Raw genomic sequence first — 27543 nt, forward strand, 5'->3', positions numbered from 1 at the left:
GACAGAGTTACTGTTTATATCACCATAGAGATGTAATGTCATGTTGACCAACCATGTGCCTCACAAAAGATCTGGACAGAGAGGAAGAAATAATGAAAACTTTTGTGCGTTCTTTTAAAGTTACAAGATTTAGAGAAATATCCATTGCCACTTATTCTGTTACCCTGAACTTTAGCGTGGTGCAAAGCTTCGGTAGCTGATTTGATTTGGAGGAGATTTGGCCCAATTCAGGGGCCGAATCTTCAAATCCGAATCAAACCGGGAGACCCATTAAAAAGTGTGAACTGAATTGGAAGCCTCCGAATCAATTTGGAGATTTGGGCAGTCCTTGCTTGCCGCCTCAGGGAGCTGGACCTGGGCTCCATGCTGGTAAGTAGGGGCAGGGCGGGGCTGGAGGTGGAGGAGGTGTCCATGGGGGGACCTGCACCTGGCTTCATCCCCCACTGGATCCCCCATAGCCACCAAGCGCCCCTGCCACCTGGCCCCAGTGTCCCAGCACTTAAAAAAAGCCCCACAATCAATGGCAGCAGCAGTGAGTGGCGACTGGGGCCTCTGGGTGCTTGTGGCAAAGCACCCCCTTCCACCCCCCACCTGGCACCTGTGCGGCAGCTATCATATCGTTCAGGTGCAGCGTGGCTCAGGAGGGCACCACGAGGCGCCGTGCACTGTTCAAGAGCCGGGGCTTCTCGGGATGAGCACTGAGTGACTGCTGGAGCCACCCCAGCTCCAGGAGAGCACCCAGTGCCTTCTTGAGCCGCACTGCACCCGCGCAATGTAACAGCTACTGTTCCAAAAGAGAAGAAAAATGCCTGTGGTATTTTGGGACTTGGGAATCTGAAAGTTTAAAGTATGCTGATGTGATACCTGTGATATATAGATGGTCCTTCCTGTTAGGTATTAGACATACTTTTTTTAGCCTCTCCCTGGTATTGCTACGGTTGTTGATGGCATGACGTGGTCAGTCATAGCTCCTGCTCTTTCAGTTTCTGCCCTTTTCCCCACCTCTTCCACCCCTTTAATTTTTCCTTGGAGATAGTATTGGAATGGATTTTTTTTTTTAACTTATACCTCTGGGGAAGGGTGGGTTGATGTATTCTGAGCACTTGTCTTTGGGCAGCCAAGCCTTCTCAATGGTTTATCTGACTGAGAAACATGGTTTTGGGGCAGTATTCTGTCAATTAACTTGGAGGACATTATTCAGCGTAAAGGCATTTCTTTGCCTTTTGCTTTTTAGATGGTAAATTCTGGGGCAGTAAACATCTTGTTCTGTCTTTTGTACAGCATCAACACAGTGAGGTCTTGGCCTATGGCTAGGTATTTTTGGTGCTGTGGTAATGCAAATAAACATAAGCAACCGAGGTTTGTGTAGGGTTATTGTGCTAGCCTTAACTAATTGTTACACCCTAGTGTGTCTGATTCTCACTTAGCTTTGTGTTTTATCCTACTTTTAACAAATTTACACTGTTTGAGCTAAGTCAGAACTGGGACTATAGTAATTACAATCAGGTAAATAATCGTTAGACAATAACCGTTTAGCTTTAAATCTAGACTTAGTCAGAGTCCAGTCCCTGACTAGTGTGGCCTTGTGTTGATTGATTTCTTTCTGTCCAGAAAAGTAGCCTGATAAAGGTATAAACCAGGGATATCAAACTTCTTCAGCCCCACAGGCTGGTCACAGTCCAGATTTAGTATTTAGGGTCAGTGTTGGGCTGGTCCAGGGTGTCACATGCAGATCAAGTGTGAGACCTACAGGCTGTATGATGGGGTTCTGTGGCATGTGGACTGCATCTTTGACATCTTTGGTGTAAACCATCCTCTACTGATGATGATGATGATTCTTGTTTTTATTGTGTCATTGCATAGAGCCAACCAAGATTTTTGGGCTCTGTTATGCTATGTATTATACAATTAGAGTAAGAAAAATGTGGTCTATTCATTGGTGTCTGTTTCATTGTGATATTGATGTATGCTTTCTTAAGTATGTAGAGGTGATTGATTTCATTGTGGAAAGCCCACACTTTGTTATTGTGGTGTTACTGGACAGAGAATAATATTTCTTCAAAGAGATATTTTCAAGTGGCTTGATTGCTAACACCTAAGTTGTTCATTTGCTCTTGTAATTAGATGGTGCTTTAGGTGGAACTACTGTCTTAACATGCACTTCTTCATATGATGCTGCATAAAATGCCAGTTCATCAAAATGGACATGTCAGTAATGGGCTTCTTTTTTTTTTTTTTTTAACCTGTAAGTCATATTGTAGAACCAAAGCATTAAAGCAGTATGTATGAATGGTGGTTGCTGTGGTTTAGTGAATCTGGTACGCATATATTCTGTAGCATTCAAGGGTATGAATCTTTTTTAAATGTTTCTTTTCATTTCATCCCAACAAATATGCCATCCCCATTAATGAGCTTCCTGATGTAAAGGCCAGGCTTGTCTTCAATTGCTCTGAATTCCATCATGGCATCTTTTTCATTTTTTGTCTCAAATGAGAGGTTTTCTCGACTTAAAAATAAGAAAGGAAAGACTTCAGTGAGAACAGTGCCTGAGTTTGTTCTTGTAACTTGTAAAAAATGAGCGTGTCTTTTAAGAATGTCCCTAATTTGATTTTTTTTTCTCAGTTAGTCTTCTGAGCACTGACCTGATGAGCTATCCAGATATTTGGTTGATTCCTCTAAAATACTGTGAACTTGCATCAAACAAATATGAAATAAATTTACTGTTATTTTTTATTGCTTGGAACAAATTTAAAATGCATTTTAAGTTTTTATATTGTTTAAGATCAAGATAATCTCCTTTTTTTAAGACCAGAATTGCATACTCAAGTTGTGCAAAAGAGTAACCCAAAGATGACTTTTTCTAAGAGTGACCTACATTTCTCAACAGTCTTCATTTTTCACTGAATTCAGGTCATTTAGATTTTCCTAGAACACTTTTTTTCTTTGTATCTTTATCTCTTCCCAAGGTATAAATTTGATTTTATTCCTACAACCAGTTTTCACAGGTTCACAATTTACTATGTCAGTAAAGAGAGAATGAAACTTTTTCTCCAGGTAGAAATTATCTGAAATACTTGCACATTACCAGTTATGGACTTTTTTATTGCATCCCTCAGCAGAGTAATAAATATGTTTTTCTGTGTACATTTCTGAGGCACTTCTGTAGAGCAACTGCAGAGCCTTACATGGGAGTATTGAAATGGAACGGCCTTCCTGGGCCATCAAGTTAAGTCCTCAGTGTTTATAGACAACCAGTTGTTGGAAAGGCTCCATAAAATTGCTTTGAACCTTCTTATACATCATCATCACAAAGTACCCTATTTTAAAATAAAACAACAAGTTACAGTTGGTGGTCAGAGTAGATGAGAGCATGGCTAATGCCTTCCCACTGTGGTGGCAGGAAATTAATTAAGTAACAATATGCTCAGAAGATTCTAGGATGAAGAATCTGCCATGTGCTACATAAGAAGATACAAAATAAAAACAAAAACACCCATTCTACCCAGTGTTGTAGCAATGAAGTTTGGCACCCAGGGCAAAGCCCACTGCGGCAGCCTGCCCTCGCTCCACACACCAGTCTGGAGGGCGCACCCCCCCATGCTTGCCCAGGAGTGCCACGTAGCAGCAGAAGCCACCCTTCTCCCATCCCCACGTCTTCCTGCCCCCCCACCCAAACGAGCCACTTGCAGCTCCATCCCATGCCCCACCCTGGCTGGGCAGCACCTGTTGGCGCTCCTTTGCTTCGGTGCCTGGGATGGTTACCCTGCTTGCCCCCCACTTGCTACAGCACTGATTCTACCCGTGGTCCATATTAATTTGATCTGGTTTCATGCTGCATGGGTGAGGTGTTTATCCAGTACAATAATTTCATCAAAATGTTTGTAGTATTTGTTAGTTTTTAATAAAGCCTGAACTCTATTATGCATCAGGTTATTATTTGCAATGCTCAATTTACTTTCTTTAAACTACAGGTTTTTTACTGTTGTGATTCAGTTTTCTCTGCAATCTTAAAAATTCATAAATCAAAAGTAACTGAACAGTTAAACATTTATTTCTTTTAAAATCCCATGATGTTTTGTTCTTCAGTTTCTTAATCCTTGGTTTGGTTTGGCAGTGCTGGAGGTGTCAATGCAGTGTGATCCAAGATTGCGACTGTTTATGCTGCAAGTTGCAAAACATTTGAAAATCGCTGTAATTGTTTGCGGACAATTTTGGTGAATGTGATTTCAAAGTGGCAAATTTTAGATCTCATCTTCGCATTTTATGGAGCAATGTAGTTAATAGCTTTTTGTGGATAAAGTTTTGACATGCTTCTGCATATTTCACATGATCTACACTCTAATTCTGTATATGTATGGAATCCATTCTAAGGAATGTTCATCTTCTATAAACTGGTAAGCCCTAATCAAGAAGACTGTCAAGTTTTCTGTAAGTTATACATATCTCAACTTTTTTATCCACAGATAGTTGCATGAATTCTGGAAAATATTTACAATTTAGTTTTTCTTATTTCTCAACATATTCTAGTGCCAAGTGCTTCATCATTACAAAGTCCTATAGCGCTCAGGACTGAGCTCTGCTGAATTAGTCTGTCTTCCTGTTTTTTATTGTTACAGTCAGCTGGGTTGGAAAAAAACTAGGAGTACACCAATAAAGATTTTTTGGGCAGATACTGATGGCTGGTCATTAATGAGCCACATCAGCCAATACCAATCCGATTGTCGATATGCAAGCCTGGCAGCTTGGAGAGCAGCATCCAGCTAGTAAGTCTGTTGAGGGGAAGGGGCGTGGAGGGGGCAGATCAAGGCCTGCATGGTGAGAGAGGGAGTGGGGCAGGTGCAACCCAGCCGGGGCGGGGCACAGCACACGATGGAGCCACTAGTGGTTTGTCCAGGGGACTGGGCTGGAGGGGGGGATGGCTCCCACTGCTGCCTGCACCCCCGGGAAAGGCACAAGGGGCATGTGCCCTCTGGATCTGCACGTGGGGCAAGGGCAGGCTGCTGCTGCGGGCTCAGGGCTGGGGGCGATGCTGGCCTTTTCCCAGTGGGGTGGGGCTGGACCATGGCTGTGCTTGGGGCAGACAGCAGTGGCACTGGGATGGAGGGTTTGGGAGGGGTATGGCAAATTCTTTGGTGCCTGTAGCCCCCTCCAGTGCCACAGCTGCCTCCCAGAGCGCAACTTCAGCCCAATCCCCTCAGCAGGAAGAGACCAGTGCTGGCCCCAAGTGCGCAGTGGCAGCCTGCCCTTGCCCCGCACACAGATCCGGGGGGCACGTGCCCTCCCATGCCTCCCCTGGGGGTGCACGCTGCAGTGGGAGTTACCCCCCCCCCAGCCCCCCAGATGAGCCACTTGTGGCTCCATCCTGCACCCAGCCCTGCTCCAGCCGGGCAGCACCTGTCTCTGCCCCAGCCCCCTCCATCCCTCACCACAGGGGCCTCAATCTGCCCCCCCTCACCCGTTCCCTCTCCCTGCACTTTCCCCCATAAGACTTACCAACTGGATGCTGTTCTCCACACTGCCAGGTTGCATTCCTGGCTCCGTGCATGCTGCAGCTGCGCCCATGCGTGCAGCATTTATCGGCAACACTATCAGCCAAAAAAAGCCAATTGCCAATAATGTCAATTTTCCTTCTATTGGTGCCGATACAATATGGACCAATGTATCAGTGCACCTCCCCCCCCAGTCAGTGATTGGCCACTGGGGACCATCCTCCCCCTGCCCCGATAGGCAATCAGCCACTGGGGGACCTCCACCCGGGAGGGGGGGGGCCTGGTTTCCACCCTGACTCAGGAGGTAACAGTTGCCCATGAACAAAATGGTGTATTTTCTCACATACAACATGCTCCAGAATATAATTCTAGGCAGGAAAATCAACATCCTTGCTTAAGACATGCATCCCAGTTTTGGGGGGGTAGGGGGGAAGTGTGTATATATACAAGAAATTATGGTATTGAACCATTTCCTTCCAAACTTGAAAGCAAATTATTTTAAATGAAATGGAAATCAATCAAATGTTGGTTTAAGATAAAACAGACACCCTCAGTATCCCGGTATTCTCTGTAGGCTGGGCGGGGCTCTGCTCCACAGCAGGGCTGGGCCCTTCCCTCTGCTCCCTGGGCAGAGCTCTTCCAGCACAGACTTGCAGACTCAGTAGGGTTTGCTGCCTTCCCTGTGCCCCCTCCCCCACCCCTCTCACCATTTGCTGCTTAAGCAGGGATCCCTTCCTCGCCTCTCCCACAGCACGGACCATAGCCAGCATGTAATATGCTAGCTAGTGCTGTATAAGGCTCTGGCAGAGACTGCAGACACAGTAGGGTCTGCTGACTTTAACCTGCCCTACCCTTCCTCACTGCTCAAGCAGCAAATCCCACCCTCCCTCCTTCCCATCTCCCACAACACTGACCCCAGCCCCACGGACCCTAGGCACATGGTATGCTAGCTAATGCCAAGAGGGGGGTGGGTGTGTGTGTGTGTGTGTGTCCAATTTCATTGGGACAGGCGGGCAGACAGAACAGTGCTTTTGGAGCTAATCAACAGGTCCGTCGTCCCCCCCCCCCCCCCCCCCCGGTAACCTGTTTAAGAAGAGTTTGATGTAATGGGAGAGAGGCACCCCGTGGCTTCTAGCCTGAGCCACTGAATTTCCTCAGTCCAGAGGGATTGTCTATATGGTTGGAAACCGGTCCAGCCTAGCCAGGTTAGAATAACCTGCAAAGTTTGAATCAGTTCAGGCTCAGGCTTTTTGAATGTCTGTCCTTAGCTCAAATGGTAGACCATTGTTTCTCAACTGGTGGGTCATGACCCAAAAGTGGATCACAAGAATATTTGAAAGGGTTGTGAGGAAGTCCCAGAAAAACCTGCAAAAGCACAAGTTTCCCCTTGAAGGCTGGCAGCGTTCCAGCCTTCAAGAGCTGCTTGGGATGATTGGAGGCAGCGAGTGCATATGCATCTGTGTGTACAGATGGGCAAGGCCAGGTTGTGGGATCAGCCCCAGCTTCTGGACACAGGTAAGTGTTTGGGGAGCAGAGGATGGAAGTCCAAGGGACTGTCTGGAAATGGGTGTGTGTGGCACTGGGGACAGTGGCCATACATAGGGCTGTGGCAGGGCAGGGGGAGCAGTGAGGAGAAGGCACCTGGCCCTTCAGTGGGGCAAGGAGGTGGGAGCAGTTCACAGCAGGGAGCTGTGTGCCTGGGCAGGTGGCATGGGGCCAGTGCCCGTACACTCAGGGGCCTTCACTTGCTGCTTGTGCTCCACCCAAGTGGGACAGGGGCAGATGGGGGACCTCCTCCGGCAGGGCTGGGGGGGGTCAGGACTGCAGATCGGAAGTGAGGGGTACCAGCATGGCCGGGGGGGTGGGGGCAGGGGCTGTGGCTTAGGGGTGAGGGGCGTCAGCAGGGGACTTAGTGTTGTGTACTGGCAGGGCCAGGTGGGTGTGGGCCAGGACAAGCCATTGATCTTGGCAAATGGGTCCTGGAACAAAAAAGGTTGAGAACCACTGGTATAGACATCTGTCTCCTTTCCCTTTGTGCCACCCTAATAATTGATGTGGTACAAGTATGGAATCTATTTATAACCTTATTGGAGAGATCTGTCTGCATTCAGATCTGTTCCCACATTTAGTCTCTCCTTGTCCTAGTCCTTGCATAATATTTGTCAAGGCACTAGCAGATATGCTCAGATGTGAAACAGTGGTCCCAGAGAGGATTTAAAGAAGTAAAGATTTTTGTTTCTTTTTCTGCACCCCCATTACAATTCTTTTTTTTAAAGTAATAGAACTTTTTTTGACATGCAAAGGCTGGAAAAGATCCTACTGCTTGTAAGCGTAGGACAAGAAGAAGTGCTTATCTAACCAAGTAACAGTATCTGTTGATCTTTCTGGGTAGGCAAGAAACCAGAGAGGCCCAGGGATGAACTGATTATTATGCAAACAGTGGCAGCCAGAGTAGCACAGCATGAGTCAAGCAAGGAGATTGGGAAAGATAGAGGGCTGAACAGAACATTAAACCTAAATCTAGCTTAACATAAAACCTAAAAGAAGGGTAATAGAAAAAACTTTGGAAGGTTTATATTATTATGTAACAGGTTTTAGTTTTTGCTAAGCTACAACACTACTGTTTTTGAGGTTTGGATACTCTCTGTAGCAGGGTCTCAAGCTTTCACATGGTGTAAGTTGTGTCATCATCTGGAGATTCTTACGGGTACTTTACTTTCCTGTTGGTGGTTTCACATTTTCTACCATTTGTGATCGTGTAGCTTTAGGAAAATGTGCATGTGTATATTATTGATTCCTAAAGCAATAAGGTCTTGTTTCAAAATGTTGATCACATTGTCACCTGTGTTTTCATTTAGTCATTTTTTTCCTGTTGGCTTTGTTTCTTTAACTGGAAATAAGGAGGCAAGATGACTAAATCAGCCAGGTTTCTATAGAGCACAAACTACTTTCTCTATCTGTGATCCCCAGGTTAGGTTGTAGTTATGAACTGCAGTCCAAATATGTTAATTCTGGCACATTTATTTAGATACAGCATAAATAAGGAGCTCTAGAACAAATTGGTAAGACCTTCCATGTGCACAGTGCCTGATTCTGATCCCACACCACTGTAAATCAGGAAAAACTCTGCTAAAGTCAACAAAGTTAACCAGCATCAAAATGGTATATGAATCAAGTCCACATTTTCCTGTCCTATAATTAATGAATGAAATGAGTGATTCTAACAAATGAGAACAGTGATTCTTACAGCAAATGTGTAGGCTACAACAATTGTGCTCTCATCAGTAACTCTCACTGATGAAGAGATCTAGTAAAGTCTGGGACTTCAGGATTGTCCAAACTCCTTTGAAAAGTACAATAACATGTGGACAGACGCTGTTATAGTAATTGTGTATCAAATACGCAAAATGTCGCTTCAGCTATTTTTACTTATAACCTTAGGGGTTTTCATCTTGCTTCTGGAGGCTAAGCTCATAGAATATACCAGGGATCCCTCCATTTTTCTATTAAGTAATCTCATTTGTCTCAATCTCTTTCATTCTATTTTTTTCATACCTGGAAGTCTTTCAGTAGAATCTGTGGGGAAAAAAAATCTCTTTCAGAAAGTTTCATGAAAACCTGCCAATTTTTCACATTTGTCTCTTTCTGTTAACAGTGGAACTGAAACCACAAGCTGTTTTAGAAGAGGCCACTATTTTTTCACTTTCTCTTCATAGTGCATTGATTTTTTGGCTAAGTACAGACATTCAAAAAGCCCAAGTCTGCATTGGTTCAATCGTTGCAGGTTAGTCTAACCTGCATAGATCGAACCAATTTGCAAGTGAATAGACATTCAATTTTGATTCCGGAAATGCAGGGACATGCCTGTGGTGGTTCAGGCTAGAAGCTGGGGGGCACTAGAGCAAGCCTTCCTTTTCTTTTGGCAGCAGCTGCAAGGCTGGAGGGAAGCTGACCAGGGGGAGGGTGTGGCCAGGCCATGACAGGCCACTAAGTATGATTAGGGAGGGGCTTAAACCCCCACCCTGGCCTGCAGGGACCCCAGCCGGACACCAGCTTGCACAGCACCTCAGGCAGTGGTGGGGAGGGCAGGGCAGGAAGGGGGATTAAACTCCCCTGTCTCCCTTCTGTCCCACCAGCACAGGGACCCTAGCTGGGCATACAAGCCCCTGCAGTGGGTGGCTGCCAGGCTCTGGGCCTGCTGGCAACTCTGAGCTGGCCTGGGCAGCTGTGGACACAATGAACTCATCCCACACGGCCACTCTGCCTGCCAAGGCACCCGCCCGCAGCTGCAGCGGTGTTGCCTCCGTGCCACTGCCTGGTCAACCGCTGCCCGTGCACACCAGCCTGGGCTGTCATGGAGCTGCAGCCAGCTAGGAAGGGCCCTGCTCCCGCTGCCCAGCCCAGGCCAGCCCTGCTAAGTGGGGTCAGCTGCGGGCACTGCTGAAGGGCATGAAGGGGCTGGGCTGAGCTGCAGGGCAGGGCCCTTCCTAGCTGGCTGTGGCTCCGTGACAGGTTGGCCCAGCCTGGGCACAGGGAGCTGACACTGGCCCCACCCTGGGGAGAGGCAGAAAGGAACCCAGGTGTCCAGCTCCCAGCTCCCCCCTGCTCCCACTCCCTTCCCTGGGACAGACACAGGGAGCCAGAAACAATCTGGGTGCACATCAACTGCAGCCCGAGCCTGAGCTGAAGGTGCCCTGCAGGGCCCTGCCCAAGCCGGCCTCTGTGCCTGACCTCAGCAGTGCATACGGGCCAGCCCCAGGCAAGGCAGGCGGATGGTGGGGCTGTTTGGTGAGATGGCAGCAGGACAGGCCCTATGAGGAGAGACTGAGGGACCTGAACCTGTTCAGCCTCAGCAAGAGGAGGCTGAGGGGGGGACCTCAAATTGCCTACAAACTCATCAGGGGAGATCATCAACAAATAGGAAAAGCCCTATTCTCCCTAGCACCACCTGGGGTGACGAGGAACAATGGTAATAAGCTGATGGAGAATAGGTTTAGGTTAGAGATCAGGAGGCAATATTTTACAGTTAGGGTGGTCAGAATCTGGAACCAACTTCCCAGGGAAGTGGTCCTCGCCCCTACCTTGGGTAAATTCAAAAAGAGGTTCGATAATCACCTGTCTGAGGTCTTGTGAACTCAGCATTCATTCCTGCCTGTGGCAGGGGGCCAGGCTAGATGATCTGTTCAGGTCCCTCCTGACCCTAGCTACTGTGAAACTATCCTGGCCAGTGTCTGGCCACACCCTTGCCACTGGAGTGGCAAGGGGGGGAACCCTGACAGGGGCTGCCCCACCCTGGCCAGGAAGATCTTGGCTGCGGTCCCCTGTGGGGAGAAAAGGGGGGGGGGGATAAACCCCTTCCCTACCCCTTTGCCTTAAGGGGCCATAATGGACCAGTGTCTGCCCATGGCCCTACCCCTTCTTTGGCTAGAGAACAGATGGGTGGGGCCAGCCCTGCTCTCAGGAGCACATGGCACAGCCCAGCCCAGGGCTGAAAAGCATGTTGGGATGCTGGGAGACTCTGATTTAACTTAAATCAGGAAGGGGTCTAGGACAGAAGTTCCATAAAGCATTTTGACCCAAATCAGTTAAGTCTGATACTACATTCAGCCAGGTTTATCTTAAACCAGTTTTGGCCATTTTGAAACTAGTTTATGTGCACTGAACTCGTTCTGTTACAGGTTTAACCCAGTTTCTGATCACTAAAACTGGTTTACGTGCAATTTCTGTCCCTAGCCTTCGTGGCATGGGGTAGCACCTTCTTCCATAAGGGCAGCTTGATGAGAGGTGGGAACCATTTTAGAAAGGCACCTTAATGTGGAGAACCATATGGATCAGTTTCTTTAAAAAAACAAAACAATGGGTGTCATTTTGAAGGCAGGTCTGCTTGAGTTTCTTAGAAACTCTTTGGACGCTAACAAGTAAACTTTGTTATAAGAAATAACAGCAAAAACAGTTGTGATTAATGGTCTTGTAACAACCAGTTGGTTTTTACAAGCCCTTGTAAGTGTCCTCTCTTCTCTCCTCTGCTCTGAATATGTATGTAGGATAAAGGTCATCAAGATGTGACCTGCAGAGCCACTGGATCCATTGGCTTTGGAGTTGGGTAGCTGGGAGCTGAACCCATATCGCAGCCTGAATTGGGGAGAAGCAGCAGCAGGGAAAGACTCCTGTGGCAATGGTGGCAGTGTGTGGGTTGGAACATTAGCCTGCCTCAGACCCAAGCAGAGGTGTTCAAAGTGTTGCTCTGAAAAGTTGTTGATGGCTGAGGTCTATCCTTCAGCTGTTTTTTCGTGGCATAGAGCAGCCAGAATGGATAGGTAGATTTGACCTGAAATATTAGGTTGATATTTTCATATCTGAAATATTACATGGTAGCACATCTTTTGAACTTGTTTTATAGTTAAGGGATCCAAATCTCTGGTCATTATTATGACGAACAAAAATAGTTTCATATGTTCAGGGGCCAAAATGGCTTATCAAGTAGTTAATGCAATGAGGTCACCACAGTGTACAATTAAGAGGTGTGTGTGTGTGTATTAAGAGGGTATTTGCATACCTTAATGTTAATTTAAACATTCTTTCTGAATTTCCTGGGTTTATAATTTTTGGGTAATTCAACATTTTTGTAATGATTTTAAACCTTTGAATTACTATAGCTTTACCCCCTCCCTTACTCCTGGGGAATGTAGTAGAACTTTGGTTTAATTTTACAGATTATGCTGCAGTATTGTAACACTTTGTGCTTGCACACTCACTGCTTACACTTTTAAAATGCTATACAAAATTAAGACGTAACATTTCTGCAAGATAGGCAAGCAGCATGGACCTCAGAAAAACCAGAGGTGAAAAGAATAAGCAATTTTCCCATATAGCAGTCTGTGGCAGAGTAATGACTAGAATTCTGAAGTGTCTGGCTTCTCACCTCCAGCCTGCTAGTTTGTGCTGTTCATAGTATGTTTGTGGTGCTTACATCTAGTAGGAAAAATGGCATTTAATTGATTTTTTTTTTTTAAAGCTGTTTAAAAGTCTCAATTTGATGTAATTTATTCTCACCTACTAGATGGCCTGCATTTTAACTAGACATTCTATTTCAGCAATCCATCAAAAACTGGAAGCAGATGGAACAGAAAAAGTTGAAGGATCCATGACGCAAAAACTGGAGAATGTACTGAACAGTAAGTTTTGTCCTCCCACCAGCAACTATTTATGGAGTTTGGACTTTATGAAAAACTTGCATATATTTCTTGGAATATATTGCACAGTAGACAACAGAAAGTTTTGTGCTAGTATTATTTTTGCATAGTGATAATTTTGGGGCCCAATCCTGCACCTTTTGAAGTCAGTGGGAACTTTGCCATGAACTTTGGTTACAAGATCAGATTTATGGTTAACAAAAAGGTCAGGGGCAGGGAAAATGTTACGGTAAGTTCTGTTGCTTTTTTTTAATTCTTAATGATGAATCTCATTTTTAAGAAGCACAAATTAAATTGGTGTGTAGGAAAACATGTGAAAGGAAGAGCAAGAAATAAAAGTGGTAATGGAAGAAATGGAGCTGCCACTAGAAATGTTGCTTAAATCTGTAAGACTTATTTACAGTGTTGGTATGGTGCTTTTTAGATTACATTGGAACTAATGCCCTCAAGTACTTCTGAAAAGCCCGTCTCCCCTCCCCCCCCCCACCCTAACCTGTTTCCCCTGATTCTTCCTCTTATTTGTAAGATTGAGTTGGGCAAGATGACTTAAATTTTCCACAGCCTGGTATGTGTTTCATCAGATCACAAAAGTTACATTTTTAATTCTTGGACTTCATCCAAGATAATTTTACTTTGTTTCATTGTGATTTTTTTCACAGAGGAAGGGATGTTTCCCTTAGTGCTGTATCAATAAGCAGGGAATGACATCCAGATAGCTGACTCGGTGTCAGAAAGTCTGAATGTGCTTTCTGAAATCAGGAAAGTGACATGGAGACAGATTATTTTTGGTCAGGATACTTCTGGTGTATGAATAAACGATGACTGTGTATGTAGCGGGAGGGGGCAGCTTTTCAAAGGGCTTCAACCCAGGCTCTGTAAGAGTGCATGCATTCTGTGTACCCGATTGTAGGTACAGCTCTGCATGTTATTTTCTTGGCCATGCAAAACCTAGCATTTCTTTTTAACATCTTGTGTTGCAGATTCATATTTTTTTATATCGGCAGATTGGTACAACTAGAATCAAAATGCACATAGATTCTTAAATGAAGATTCCCAATATCTTTTATTTCACACAAACCTGTGTGTAAGGTCAGTGGCAGTAGCAAGGGGAGCTTGAAATCTATGGAGATAATGCAATCCATCTCTTGCAAACAAGCTCTTTAGTAGAACTGGTTCCAGACACTTTCCTCTGCTTTAAGGAGGATTGGCTGTATTTCCATACCTGGAGATTCATGTAAGATGTGATAGGAATGTACAGGGATTTGGAAAAAAAAAAAGATAAACAAAGGAGGTTAGGATAAAAACCTTAATTCTCTGACCATTCCAAAGTGTCTTTAGTCACTGCTTTGTGAAAGACTCAGTTCTTGACTAATTCTGTCATTCGTGATTTTGTAGGTCAGACTTTGAAAAACAGCCTCAGATTTTTGGGTGCTATTGATAGATAGCAGATGTGTATTAGGAGGCACAATCAGTTGTGGGTTCAGATTACAGAATGTGTATGTCTAATGCCATTTCTCCTATATTTGAATATTGTATATCAAAAAACTTGCCCCTTCTTTTTGTCAAGTTGCTGTTCATAAAATGATCTTGGTGAGTTGAAACAAAATCTGGTGCTGTGTGTCTTTTTGACATGCTGCTGTTAAATAGGCTATCGTCTACATATAAAAGTTATTGTGCTGTGTAGTCTTAAGAGTGTGATAAAAATGGGAGCTTAAAAGACTTGAGTATATTTTTAAAGTTTTCCTTTTATTAATGCATGGGGTTTTTACTGTTAGCTGAGGTGTTTTACTTATGAAAATTTTATTTCCCAGCCTGTCACAGGACTGCTTTTGAGTAGCCAGTACCTTACTTATAGGTAACAGATGCTTATTACAGAGCGGATGATACACCTTTTTAAAGCGTAGGTTCTGATTATAGGCCCTAAATCTGCTATTCATGGATGCTGATGGTAAACCTGTTTTAAGGTTTTACTTCTATACTTGGTAGTTGAGAAGATAAGGGTTTTGCAAACCCCATCTTTTGGAAAATGCATATATTTGTTTATAATGTGTACTAGCTCTTTGTGTGCATTTTATCTGCATAGCAGTCTACAAAATGCTAGTGTAAAAGGTGAGTCCTCTGGGTCTGAAATGCTAGACCAGTGTATCAGGTGTGATTTAAGATGGTGCTTTGCTAAGTGGTATTGAAAGACTGTACAAACAGAGCAGTTAACTTTTCAGCTCTTTTTTTTAACTATTGAAATGGAAAACTTTTTTGTATAGGTTAATTAACGTAGTGAAAATACTTTACTAATTTTGTTTTAAAAATGGGATTAGAGAGAATCTATATAAATGCAAATTTAATAAATTGGACTGTTTGTAAAATTACCATGTAGTTGATTTTATTTTTTTAAGCAAAGATGAGAGTTACTATATAATTTCTATAGTTCACAGTTACCTTTTTAAAGAAGCATTGGTATTTACAGAGGAAAGATTCACTGTGATGACTACCAAAAATAGCAAATTATTTGTTTCTTGGCTGTTAAATGAATGAGTAAGCAAGATATGAATTAAAATAACAAAAACATTCTTTGTACTAGAAAAAAGTAACCAAACAAGCATTTGTTATAACCCTGGGGAAAAAAATCAAACCCTTAGCCATAGTCTGTACTTAAATATCCCGCTAGCTGTTTTATTGTGGATTTTTTTCTTAATGAACTAAAGCATTTTACATTAAATAACATGTATTAGATGTAGCTATCCTGACAAAACATTTTTTTACATCAGGACTTCTAAATTTCAGCAGAGTTTAAACATTATTTAGCTATAACAATTATTTTACAAAGAGTACTTTTAACATGAGCGGGCCACCCACAGTGTTGACTAGAGAAAATGGCATGCAAGCCACCCAGTGAGACTGATGTAATTTTTTCATCTTTGCTTAAAGTATAGTCACTAGACCAGATAATGTAGAGACATTTTTACAGGCAGCGATCAAAAAGGACAAAACAGTTCCACTTTTTTTTTTTCTTTTGGCTAATTAAGAATAAGTCACAAATCAAAAAATGTGAACTATTTTACATGCCATGTAAATCTTCTTTTGTGTAGCTGAAATGCTATTTATTTTGTGTCAGATAATCATAGGAAGACACTTCATTGTCAGATGATAGAACACTCTAGTCCTCAAAAATACTCATCATCTTTTAGAATATTAAAAAATATATATGGAAATTCTTATTCACAAAACATTGTTGCCCAAATCCTGATCCTGCATCTGGTAAAGTCAATAGGAGTTTCATCACCGATTTTAATGGAAAGAGAATTATATATAAATAAATACTGGCGTTTTAACTAGCTGTTTCTGAGTAATTTCTTTAATGTACCTATGATTACTGTAGTGTTTCTTTTTAAATAAGGCATATTAATGTCAAAGATTTAATATCTGTTTTAAAAATCCAACGGGAATTTTAAGAAGAAAAAAACATTTTACATAAGCTTATAAAGGAAGGAAACTCCACAATGTGAACTCTTGAAGCTATAGAATTTAATTAGTATAATTTCGTTATGTTCTTTTCTCAAAAGAAAACATTCTGTGATGATCATATAGCTTAAAAGGCATAGATTAACTGTAAAATTTATATCGGGGGCCAAAACAAACTATAAAATAACCGCAATGAAGTTAAGCACTTGAACCAGGGAAGTGTGGTTGCTCTTAATTGTACAGAGGTCTTACCACATTAAAATACTAAGTGGTCAGCTACGAAATGAGTATTTCAGTAAATTGTAAAGTGTGCTTAATGTAGCTGAGCATAAAATATTAAGTTGATAAAACTAGCAGTAATTGTACAGTACTTCTATATTTTACATGCCAATACCATTTGATAGATAACATTAGGATAGAGGAATTTATAGCAGTTTTGACTGCAGTGGTAACCTACATTATTGCCTTGCTTTAAAATAGGAGCAAGTAATACAGCAGATACTTTATTCCAAGAAGTATTGGGACGCAAAGACAAGGCTGATTCCACAAGAAATGCGCTCAATGTTCTTCAGCGTTTTAAGTTTCTCTTCAACCTTCCTCTTAATATCGAAAGGAATATCCAAAAGGTATAGCCCTATAAAAAATATTTTTATTTTGTCAGCTGAAATTGGTATGCAGCATCTGTCATGACAAATTTTCGATGTTCTTTTATTTTAAAGGGCGATTATGATGTGGTTATTAATGACTACGAAAAAGCCAAGTCACTGTTTGGGAAGACTGAGGTTCAAGTGTTCAAAAAATGTAAGATTTGAGTTAATTTTTTTTACTCTGCTTTTTCTTTCTTTACAGGAAAGGTAAAGAATACGTAGCACTCTCAGAAGCCTTATGTGGGTTTCAACTTCTGTTTATATGGAGTCCTCTTTAGAATTTGGAACTATTACTTTAAATAATATTTTTGGCAAGATTTCTGACTGAAAGATGCATATTACTTTGTAGTATATATAATAGGAGCTTATAGCCAATTTTTTTTAAAGGCTTAGTATTATTAGACATAAAACAGGTTCCATTAACTACAGGATACAGCTTACAGTGTCCTTCTTTGGCATATTTTGTAAAAAGGCTTCAAAGCCAAAGTTTGTATTTTTGTAAAATTACATCTGAAAGTTTTGTATAGAATAAATTAGCATAAAAAGACTATGTCCCTCCCTTCAGCACAAGAAGGGATTGTTTGAAATGATTAAGTCTAAAAACTTTATGTAGAACTGGATCTCTGCTAAAAATAAAAATATTTTGACGAGGCCAAGAAATTATCAATTTGAGATTTGAAATGATAAAATAATTTAATCCATGCAGTTAGATCAATGATATGGCAAAAGCAAAATTTTGTCCAATTGAAATACAGCAATGAAGTTGTCAAGGAAATTTTGTTAATGATTGGTAGCAGGAGCCGTGGCTGCATATATAAAAGACAAGTGACGCCTATACAAAAGTGCCAAAGCTGCTCCAGTTATTCCAGCATGGCTTGGAGCAAGCCTGATTAATTGAGTGTGCTAGAGGGTGGCAGTTGCCTCTCTCCAGCAGTCTCCTGCGTCTCTTGTATCAGTGTCCCCAACACTTAAAAATGGCAGTGTGGGCGATTGTACTAAAGCTTGTCAAATGAGCTTTAGTTTAATCACTCCCACTGCCATTTTCAAGCACGAGGATGCTGATGCAGGGGATGCAGCAGTGCGTTATTTAGAGTAGCTCTCGGAGCCGTTCTAATTAAAGCACCCCCCCACCCCCCTGGAGTATAAGCGCCAAAGAAGCCTAGATTCTGATTCCTGTTTCTAATAGATAGTTCATGCCAGACTTCTTAACTAACTAGTAAACTCCTTGGCTACTAAAACAACCTTAAATTTGATCAAGTAAAGTAAAACCTACTTTAGTGAAACTGTAACAATCATGTTAGAACCGGTACAGTTTTTGAAAAGGTACTAATTTTATCCTAAATTCAGGAGATTTTTCTGTCCTGAGAACATATTGTAATTTTCAGGTAGACTGCAGATTGATACAGTATTGGAATTCTTCTTTTCTTTTTTTCCTAGATTATGCTGAGGTTGAAACAAGAATTGAAGCTTTAAGGGAACTTCTTTTGGATAAGCTTCTTGAGACCCCATCAACCTTACATGATCAAAAACGTTATATAAGGTGACCATTTACATAGTATCTTCATCAGATGTACTGTATATTAAATACATGTCTAGATTTGTACCTTTCTCAGATATTGTAAGGGATATTTTATTGTATTTTAAAGACTTTTATTTTTTACCTTGTAGAATATCAGATTATATTTCTTGCTTGGGGACAAAGATGTATGTAAATGATGGCACTAATAGTAGCACTTTAAGTAATAAATGACAGTAATAGTAGCACTTTATTAAGTAACAAATTACAGTCCTGGAATGAGAAATGTAATCCCATTTATCGTTTGGAAAGTAGTTTAATCAACAGTTTAAAAAATGCTTCATATCAAGAACTCTGATCATATCTTCTCAAATTACTGTACTGTAATTCCGAACTGAAACAGTCGCTCACAATGTAGGGCTCAGTCGGAGCCCCATATAAATTCATGAGTTCATCTTGACATGACATGAAAAGGAGGTTGTTTTGGTTTTAGTAAAACAAAAAAAATCCAAATTTCTGCCCAAGAGGTTTTGCTCTTTTAATTAACGTTTTTTTAGCTGTCTTACTGTTGGCTCAAGAAATGCAAAGGTATATATATTTCAGAATACAGAAGATAAATAGCTCCATTTGTAGATAATCTTTCTTTTGATGTCCGTTTCCAAAGGAGGGAGGCTGTCTGCAAATATATATTGTGTACAGTGGCATAAAAGTGATTTTCATCTCTTCACAAAAGCAACCCCTTGGTACTCTTGCCTGCCTTGGTGTGATCAGTCCTGTGACTTTTCAAAAAGACCCAAGAACAACTGCAGGCCATTTTCCCCTGTTCCAAATCCAGTCTTTAAGAGCTAGTTCTGGATTTCAGACTGCCTGTATCCCTCCCTTTTCTCCCCAGCGTAGCTTTTCCATTGCAACACACAGGGCAAAAGCATCACCAACTGCTTCTTGAAGCACCCTCATAGCTCTGGACACCTGTTGAAATAAGTAGTGTTACATTGGCCATCAGAAATCTGCTTGCATAGAACAAGGTGCTGGGTTGACTCCTCAGCCCCGGTTCAGCAACATACTTAAGGAGGTGCTGAGCTTGAATGGTCCATTATTTGGCTGGGGTGATGGTCTAGGAAAAACGTGAGGGGCAAGGATTTTTGTGGATGGTATCTTTTATTGGACTGACTGCAGCTGATGCAGTTTTGTGAGGGATAGTCAAATAGGAACTTTTTCTCTCTCTATCTCTTGCTGCTTAATGGTAAATCAAAGAGCTTTGAAACAAATCAAGTAGTCCTCTTTCCTTTTAATGAGATTTGTATGGGGATTTTTTTTAGTCCCCTAATTTAAGGAATGGAAGTGTCAAGTCATTAAGAGTAATCTTGTCTACGTTAAGGATATTTGGCACCTGTGTAACTCTGTAGTTACATGTGAAACATTGCAACAACAAAGAACAGGATTTGTGCAAGTTTCTCATTAGTTTGATGTGTTACTAAATTTAAGTTATGTTGACATAAGAGCTGTAGTGTAGCATGCTTATATTAGGGGGTTTACATTGATGTAATTATGCTTATATCATGCAGTGCAAATTTCCTTGTAGGTAGTGTGAAAGAGAGAGACTTCCCCCTCTCCCCCCCAGTAGAATGTTTTCGGATAAATAGTAAAATCCCTGAAAATGTTAAACTAACTTAAAAAATGGAGGCAGTTAGGTCAAGGGACGTGGTCATCAGGGGTGACCTAAACTATCCGGACATCTGCTGGGAAGAGCAATCAGACCGGTCTGACCACTCACGTAGGTTCCTAGCCATGTTACAGGACATCCACCTAACCCAGGAGGTGCACAGTTCCACCAGGGGAAATGCATTATTGTACCTGGTCCTGGCCACAGGTGATGACCTGGTGAGGGGACTGTGGGTTCTCAACCACCTGGGCGATAGCGATCATCGCCTACTGGAATTCACCATCCAGCACAGGGTGTCAAAGGCCTGCAGAAAGGCAGCAGCCCTAGCCTTCAAGAGGGTGGATTTCAATGAGGTAAGGAGACTAGTTGGGGAGGCACTCAGGTCCCAGAGGGGAGGGGATTTGGGAGTCCAAGAAGAGTGGTCTTTCCTTAAGGAGACAATCCTCCAAGCCCAAAGGGTGACAATCCCTACATGTATCAAAGGGGGCAAGAGTGTTCAAAAGCCCCCATGGCTCACCAAAAGCATCCAGGAACGTCTCAAAGCCAAAAAGGAGGCGTACACCCAATGGAAGGGAGGGGCCATCACCACGGAGGATTATACCTCAACTGCTCGAGATTGTAGAGGAGCTGTTAGGTAGGCCAAGGTGGAGATGGAACTGGGACTAGTGACCCAGATCAAAGATAACAAGAAGTCCTTTTTTAAATACATAGGGGGTAAAAAGAAGGTGCTGAGTAACGTGGGGCCTCTGCAGGACACGCTTGGAAATCTGGTGGTCGCACCAGATGACAAAGCTGACTTCTTTAACAGATTCTTTGCTTCCATTTTTCTGAGCAGGGACAGGGACATCCCCCTCACTGGGATCCCAGACGGACCCAGGGGAGGTGCAGCCAGGCCCATGGTCAGTGAGAACCTAGTCAGGGAATGCCTGGTGGAACTAGACATGTTCAAATCAGCAGGTCCTGATGATCTCCACCCCAGAGTGCTGAGGGAATTGGCAGAGGTCATTGCAGGACCTCTGGCACAGCTTTAGGAGCACTCGTGGTGCCTCTGGCAAGGTGCTAGAGGACTGAAAAAGGGCCAATGTGGTCCCCATTTTCAAAAAAGGGAGGAAAGAGGACCCAGGAAACTATAGGCCCATTAGTCTTACCTCGGTCCTGGGAATGCTCTTTGAGAAAATTATACAGGAGCACATCTTCAAGGGACCAGCAGGGGAGATTATGCTTAGGGGCTACCAACATAGGTTCATTAGAGGCAGGTCCTGTCAGACCAATCTGGTTGCCTTCTATGACCAGGTCGCAAAATCCCTGGACGCAGGTGTCACAATGGACCTAGTCTTTCTGGACTTTAGGAAAGCCTTTGAAACTGTCTCTCACCCCATCCTCATTAAAAAATTAGGTGACTGTGGTGTTGATGCCTACACAGTCAGATGGGTCGCAAATTGGCTAGAGGGCTGCACCCAGAGAGTGGTGGTGGATGGGTCATTTTCAACCTGGAAGGATGTGGGCAGTGGGGTCCCCCAGGGCTCGGTCCTCGGACCCGCATTGTTCAACATCTTCATCAGTGACTTGGACAAGGGGGTGAAAAGCACCTTGTTCAAATTCGCGGATGACATTAAGATGTGGGGAGAAGTGGGCACGTTAGAAGGGAGGGACAGGCTACAACTAGATCTGGACAGGTTACAGAGGTGAGTGGATGAGAATAGGATGGGTTTCAATACTGACAAGTGCAAGGTACTGCACCTGGGGAGGAAGAACCCCCTTCTTGTCAGCACAGAGGCAGAAAAGGATCTTGGAGTCACTATTGATTCCAAGATGAACATGGGCCGCCAATGTGGGGACGCGGTCAGGAAGGCTGACCGCACCTTGTCATAGATGCATCATGAGCAGGTTCAAGGAGGTGATCCTCCCCCTCTATGCGACATTGGTCAGGCCGCAGCTGGAGTGCTGTGTCCAGTTTTGGGCGCCACATTTCAGGAGGGATGTGGACAGCATCAAGAGGGTCCAGAGGAAGGCCGCTCGCATGATCAGAGAGCAGCAAGGTAGGCCGTATGAGGAGAGGCTACGGGACCTGAACCTGTTCAGCCTCCACAAGAGAAGGCCGAGGGGGAATCTGGTGTCTGTCTGTAAACTGGCCAAGGGGGACCAGCAGGCAGTGGGAGAGTCCCTGTTCCCGTGAGCACTACTGTGAGTAACAAAGAATAACAGCCATAAGTTGACTGAGAGTAGGTTCAGGGTAGATATCAGGAGGCACTACTTCACAGTCAGGGCGGCAAGGAGCTGGAAACAACTTCCAAGGGAAGTGGTGCTCACTCCTACCCTCGGGATCTTCAAAAGGAGGCTAGACAATCACCTAGCCAGGGTCATTTGACCCCCAGCATTCTTTCCTGCCCATGGTAGGGGGTCGGACTTGATCTGCTCAGGTTCCTTCCAGCTATGAAACCATTCCTCCCAATAAGTTGCTGTTGGTTCCTTTCTGGCTGCTGACAGACATTCATTTAAAAGTTCAATGGGACCCTGATGCCAACAGTCATGCTTCCTGCCATGCCACCTGTGCTCCAGGGCTCCCTTTGGATTGGGAAGTTGCAAGCAAGTGCCTGATGATCAGCTGATTGTTGGCTCAGCCAGGGAGGACTGCACTAGGATCTAGAACCAGCCCCAGTGTGGTCGCTGCTGGGCCAACAATCAGCTGATTTTTAGACAAGGCTATTGAGCTGGTTGTCAGCCCAGTGGGGACTGCACTGGGGCTGGTTCCAGATCCTGGCACGGTCCTGGACTCAGCTGGTAAGAGCTGCTCGCTGCAGAATGTAAAGTCCTTGGCAGAGGAAGCCAAAGGCTTCCCACCTCTGGGAGCCTCTGCACAGGGCAGCCTGGCCAGTGCTGCCTGGCACAGGATTTAAAGTCCCCACAGTGGGGGGAAGCCTCTTTTCTCCTGGACTGGTCTGCCCAGCCAGTGCTACCTAGTGCAGGTCTTTAAAGTTTGGCTTCTCCCCATCCCCAGCCTTTGGTCAGTCCAAGTCAGATGATTATCAGCCACGGGTCACACATTAAATCTAAGGTACTATTACAAATGAGCCATAAACATGTTCTGTGTTATATTTGGAGCATGTTTATGGCCCATTCCCATTTTATGGTGCCATAAATTGGGTGTGCATGTAGCACCTTTCCTATTTATGGCATGATTAACACATTAATCACTGCATACATGTAACTTGTAGAGGGGGCCTGTATGTGATACTCTGTGTCCTCAGTGTTCCAGGGTTTAAAAAGTCCTGAAGCATCACGAGCAATCTTCCCTTGCTCTCTAAATCTTTGTGTAAAGAAACATAAGTACGCAAGTTTTCCAGTTCAATTTATTACTCATTTTGTTGTTTTTTTTAAGACTGATTTTTAGATCCTGTTGTTGAGATTGAGATTGATTTCCCCCAGTAAAAAGTATTGGGTGGCTTCAGATAAGGAAAACTTTATCAAAATAAAAGATGAACAAATTCTTGCTTACGTGTTAAACGAAGACTAAAATCCTGTGAAATGTTGGTGGAGGACTTGAGTTTGTTGTTATAAATCTTAGAATCAGACAGTTGTGTAATCTCTGTCCTTCCAAGTGATGTGATCCTCCTTTTGACAAAGCATTTGTGTGTGTTTTGTACTGCAAACAGTTTTTAAGAAAATCAGAATTTAGTCATTCAGTATTAATTAGCTTTATTCAGATATTGTAATAATGTATCCTTTGTGAAAGGCTTACGTACTTTTTGTTACTGGTTAAGATCTTAATTCAGGGAATGTCTTTACTCCTTCGTTGGTGCTCCTGTATGCATTACCGAGAAGAAGTGCCTCTTCACTGCTATGCTACATGTGACAGACCCAGAAATGAGGTAGTGAAGCTACTGTTCTTAGTCACACCAGAGACAAAATGCTCCATTAGTGACTTCCAGGGCAGCTTCCCTGCCTCATTTCCAGGTTTGGTATGTGGAGAGAGGTTGATATGTTTCTTGGTGGCACACTTGAGAGCATCAGAGAAGCAGGAAAACAATGCAAGGTGCTGAAGATAGAATGTATATTGAATCAATTTTCTATTTAGGCAATGCAAGAGATTACTCATGTAAAGCGTCTAATCATCTAACAATTCTGAGTATCATCTTCAGAGTTTTTAGCATGCCTTAATCAATTATTCAAATCAGACTGTTATGGTTGTTGTCACATTATTTAGTCTCAAATATGCAGAGCTGGAACTTCTGCAGTCTTTATGCATATGTAGGGGTATGAATTTTTTCCCCAAAAGATAGTGTGATGTGTTCCTGCTTACTACAAATGTAAAGCCCTCACTTCAAGGAACATCACCTTTAGCCATGTAGTATGTAGTGGGTAGTTGTGTGTCTATGCACATTCTAAAGTTTAACAAAAACCTCAGTCACTTCTTTCTTTACAAATCACATGCAGGTTTGACCAGAGCGTATTAAGTGCTTGTTATACTAACAGTAATGGTTTCAATGGAAAAATAGAGGGCTGAATTAAATTTTTGTAATTAAAGAATGAACTTGCTTTAAAATACCTTTACTAAAGGTAAAATATTGAAGGTAAAAGTTGCAGCTAAAGATGTATAGTATAATATAAAATGCACTTTCTTTCTATTTTTTTGTTTGGAAGGAAGTGTCTTGCCTCTACCAAATTAAGAAGGGAGAATGAAAGGCTTATATATAAATATAAATGTTTAGGTTTTTTATAACCAGAGAAGTACATTTCAATTGATCATTGTTGTTTAAGATTTTCATACATGAAGTATGAATTGTGATTTTTCTCCCCCTTTGTTTTGCAGATATATTTCTGATCTTCATGCTTCTGGGGACCCTGCTTGGCAATGTATTGGAGCTCAGCACCAGTGGATTCTTCAACTCATGCACAGTTGTAAAGAGAGCTATGTTAAAGAGCAAAAAGGCAAGGATATATTTTCACTTTACAGAAAAGACTTTCATAGTTAGCAAGTTTTTATGTATGTGAAATATTTTCTTTGCAGCTACTTTAGTTGAATTGAGGTTTACCTTGTATGCCATTCTTGTGCTCCAAGCTTATTATGAAAACAAGATAGAGGTTTATAATTATTTTTTCATAATTATAATGATTTGTGTCAGTGGCTGTATGGAGTGAAAAATATGCTCCAGTCCCCTTCAGCCAAGGTCCATTTTATCCCTGAAATGATCACAACAGATCAAGTTTAATTCATATTGTTTCTTAACTTGTTACTGTGTATATCCTTTTATCAGTAATATACTAGTAATACATGGATATAGTTGACATAAGGTCATTGTGAAATAGAGTAATAATTGTAATTCATGATGTGCCGTGTTCTCCATAAATGTGTATTTTTGAGACTCAGTTTAGGGATGGGTTGTTTGCATGGATGCAGCTTGCAAGACTTCTTGAATTTCTCACTTACCTCAGTTTTATCAACATTCACCTCAATTATTCAGTGATCTCACTTTTGCTGGTGTTTCTTCTGAAAGTGCTGCTTTCATACACAGTGCTTCCAGAGTTTACATCACCATAGCAGCCAGTTAACATGGTCTGTTTACAACTATGTCCTTTTCAGAAGAACTAGTCATAAGGTTGGTATTTCTGGGCAGGAAGTCTGCAAGAGATCTGAATTTGAAACAAACAAACAGACAAAAAAACTACAGACTACATTTGAGTACCAACTGCCATGTTGAGTAGTTACTTATTTCACAAATAACCCCACTGTGGTCAGTGGTAGTAATTGAACAAGTGAATTGGAATGTGGTCTCTTTTGGGTAGAACAAGAACGTCATCATTACTTGTGTAATTTATATCTAAGAAGTTTTGTTTCTTCTTTGAGCCAGAAGCTATGTAGAAATGCTCCGTAGTTCTCTCTCTAAACATGTTTCTTCTTTAGCAAAATACTAGACTAGAGGTGGGGTACAAGAAAATCAAGAATTTGTGATTCTAGCATGAATTGTGGGTCAAATCATGTACAACACATGCTTTTAGCCTCAGTGCATCCTAGGAGATGGTTTTGTGCCAGCAAACATATCCAGAATAGATCCTCATCCTACTTTATACCCCTACATTTAAATAAGGTTTTTTGTCCATCCATTTCTGCCTTGCTTATTGAAGTCAGAGACAGTTTTGTACTGATTTGCTTTTGTAGAATCACTAACTTTTTAAATACCCTGAGGATCTCAAGTTTCAGGGATTGATCAGAGCTGATGAAATAGATCATTCTTATGCCTCAGTCTGGAGGCTGTGTTGGTGTGGGCACTAAGGTGCATGGTTGACAGCCCAGAGGTTGCGAGTTTGAGGACCAAGCAGAAGCACTCATGGTGTGTCCTGTCAGATTCCAATGAATCAGTGAATTCTGCTAAATACCTTCTCACATAGACACAAAAAAGGAAGGAATGCCTCAGTCTCCAGTGGGAGTTAAAGAGCTGTTATGGTAAGGAGCAGTAGCCCAGTTTGGGACATGCAGGACCTGGGAAATGGAAGACATAAGGACAAGAAGAATTAACATGGGCTACCAAATAGACCAGTAATAGATTAAAATCTGTTTCATTGGATGTGTTTTTTCAAAGCAGATACCCTTCCCTTTCCCTCCAACCCCCCCCCCCCCCCCCCAACCCCACTTCTGCAGCCATGTGAAATTGGTTAGGCAGAAATCTGAGAAATGTCATTAACCCAAATAAATTATGTGACTTATTCATATATATGCTATAGTTAGAGGCTACTTTGCATATGAAGATGTAACAGATATTTTTAGAGACTACAGTGCGTTTTTTAAAAACCCTCTTCCAGGAAGGTCGTCTTGTCAATCCTTATAATCAAGAGATAGATGAATCATATGGATGATTATTCTTTTGAGCAATGGATTAGATCTTTCTTTCTGTTTTTAACAGGAATAATGCATGGCTGATCCTAGTTCATGGTACTCTTCATTGGAATACATAGCTGAAGATTATCACTGCCCCTTAAACACTTTTGTATTAATTGTAGGCTATTCCTGATCATTGTTATGCCCAGATTTTGATGCCTTTACTAGAGAGATATAGACAATAAGTGTGTGCGCTTGTGTGCACTGTATTTCTCATCTTTAACTGGGTTACTATCCCAAAGATCTTGCTGTTAAATTCTATTGGTTTCAAAGTGAGCCAGTTCTCTGAATTGTTCCACACGATGAACTTTTTACTGCTTTAATACAAGTGTCATTCATCGTTTAAATTCCTATGAAATGGATGCAAAATTAGACCAAAGCTTTTGCTTTTCCTGCCAGGAAAAGCCTTTGATTAACCCTTTATTGACATCTCAGAACCAGAGTCTTAAATGTGTGACCTCCAGAAATTTGTATTTCTTCTGTGGTTTATGATGAGTCTGTGGAGGAAATAGTTTAACACACTGATTTGCTAGACATCCTGAGTGAAAGAAACTAAGAAAAAAACAATAGAGGCACTTAAAACACAATTCCATTCTATTCAGTTGAGATTTTCTCCAGTTTCAGGCTCTGGTTTACCAGCCACTAGTGTACAATCCTGTGGAGTATGGGCATTGGAAGCTAAAATAAACTGCCACTTGCCCC

At 42.5% G+C, this 27543-nt stretch overlaps 1 protein-coding gene across 5 annotated transcripts in view; it reads left to right on the forward strand.

The window, feature by feature from the left end:
* Positions 1-27543, forward strand: part of EXOC2 (exocyst complex component 2) — a 193347-nt gene that overhangs the window by 53653 nt on the left and 112151 nt on the right. For all 5 annotated transcript variants that reach the window (XM_019490475.2, XM_019490478.2, XM_019490479.2 and 2 more), the window contains exons 7-11: positions 12584-12664; positions 16622-16767; positions 16861-16942; positions 18226-18328; positions 24778-24896. In XM_019490475.2, coding sequence (XP_019346020.1) covers positions 12584-12664; positions 16622-16767; positions 16861-16942; positions 18226-18328; positions 24778-24896 — 531 coding nt within the window. The remainder of the gene's footprint in view (positions 1-12583; positions 12665-16621; positions 16768-16860; positions 16943-18225; positions 18329-24777; positions 24897-27543) is intronic.

Source organism: Alligator mississippiensis, chromosome 3, assembly GCF_030867095.1.
Source record: "Alligator mississippiensis isolate rAllMis1 chromosome 3, rAllMis1, whole genome shotgun sequence".
NCBI lineage: Eukaryota > Metazoa > Chordata > Crocodylia > Alligatoridae > Alligator > Alligator mississippiensis.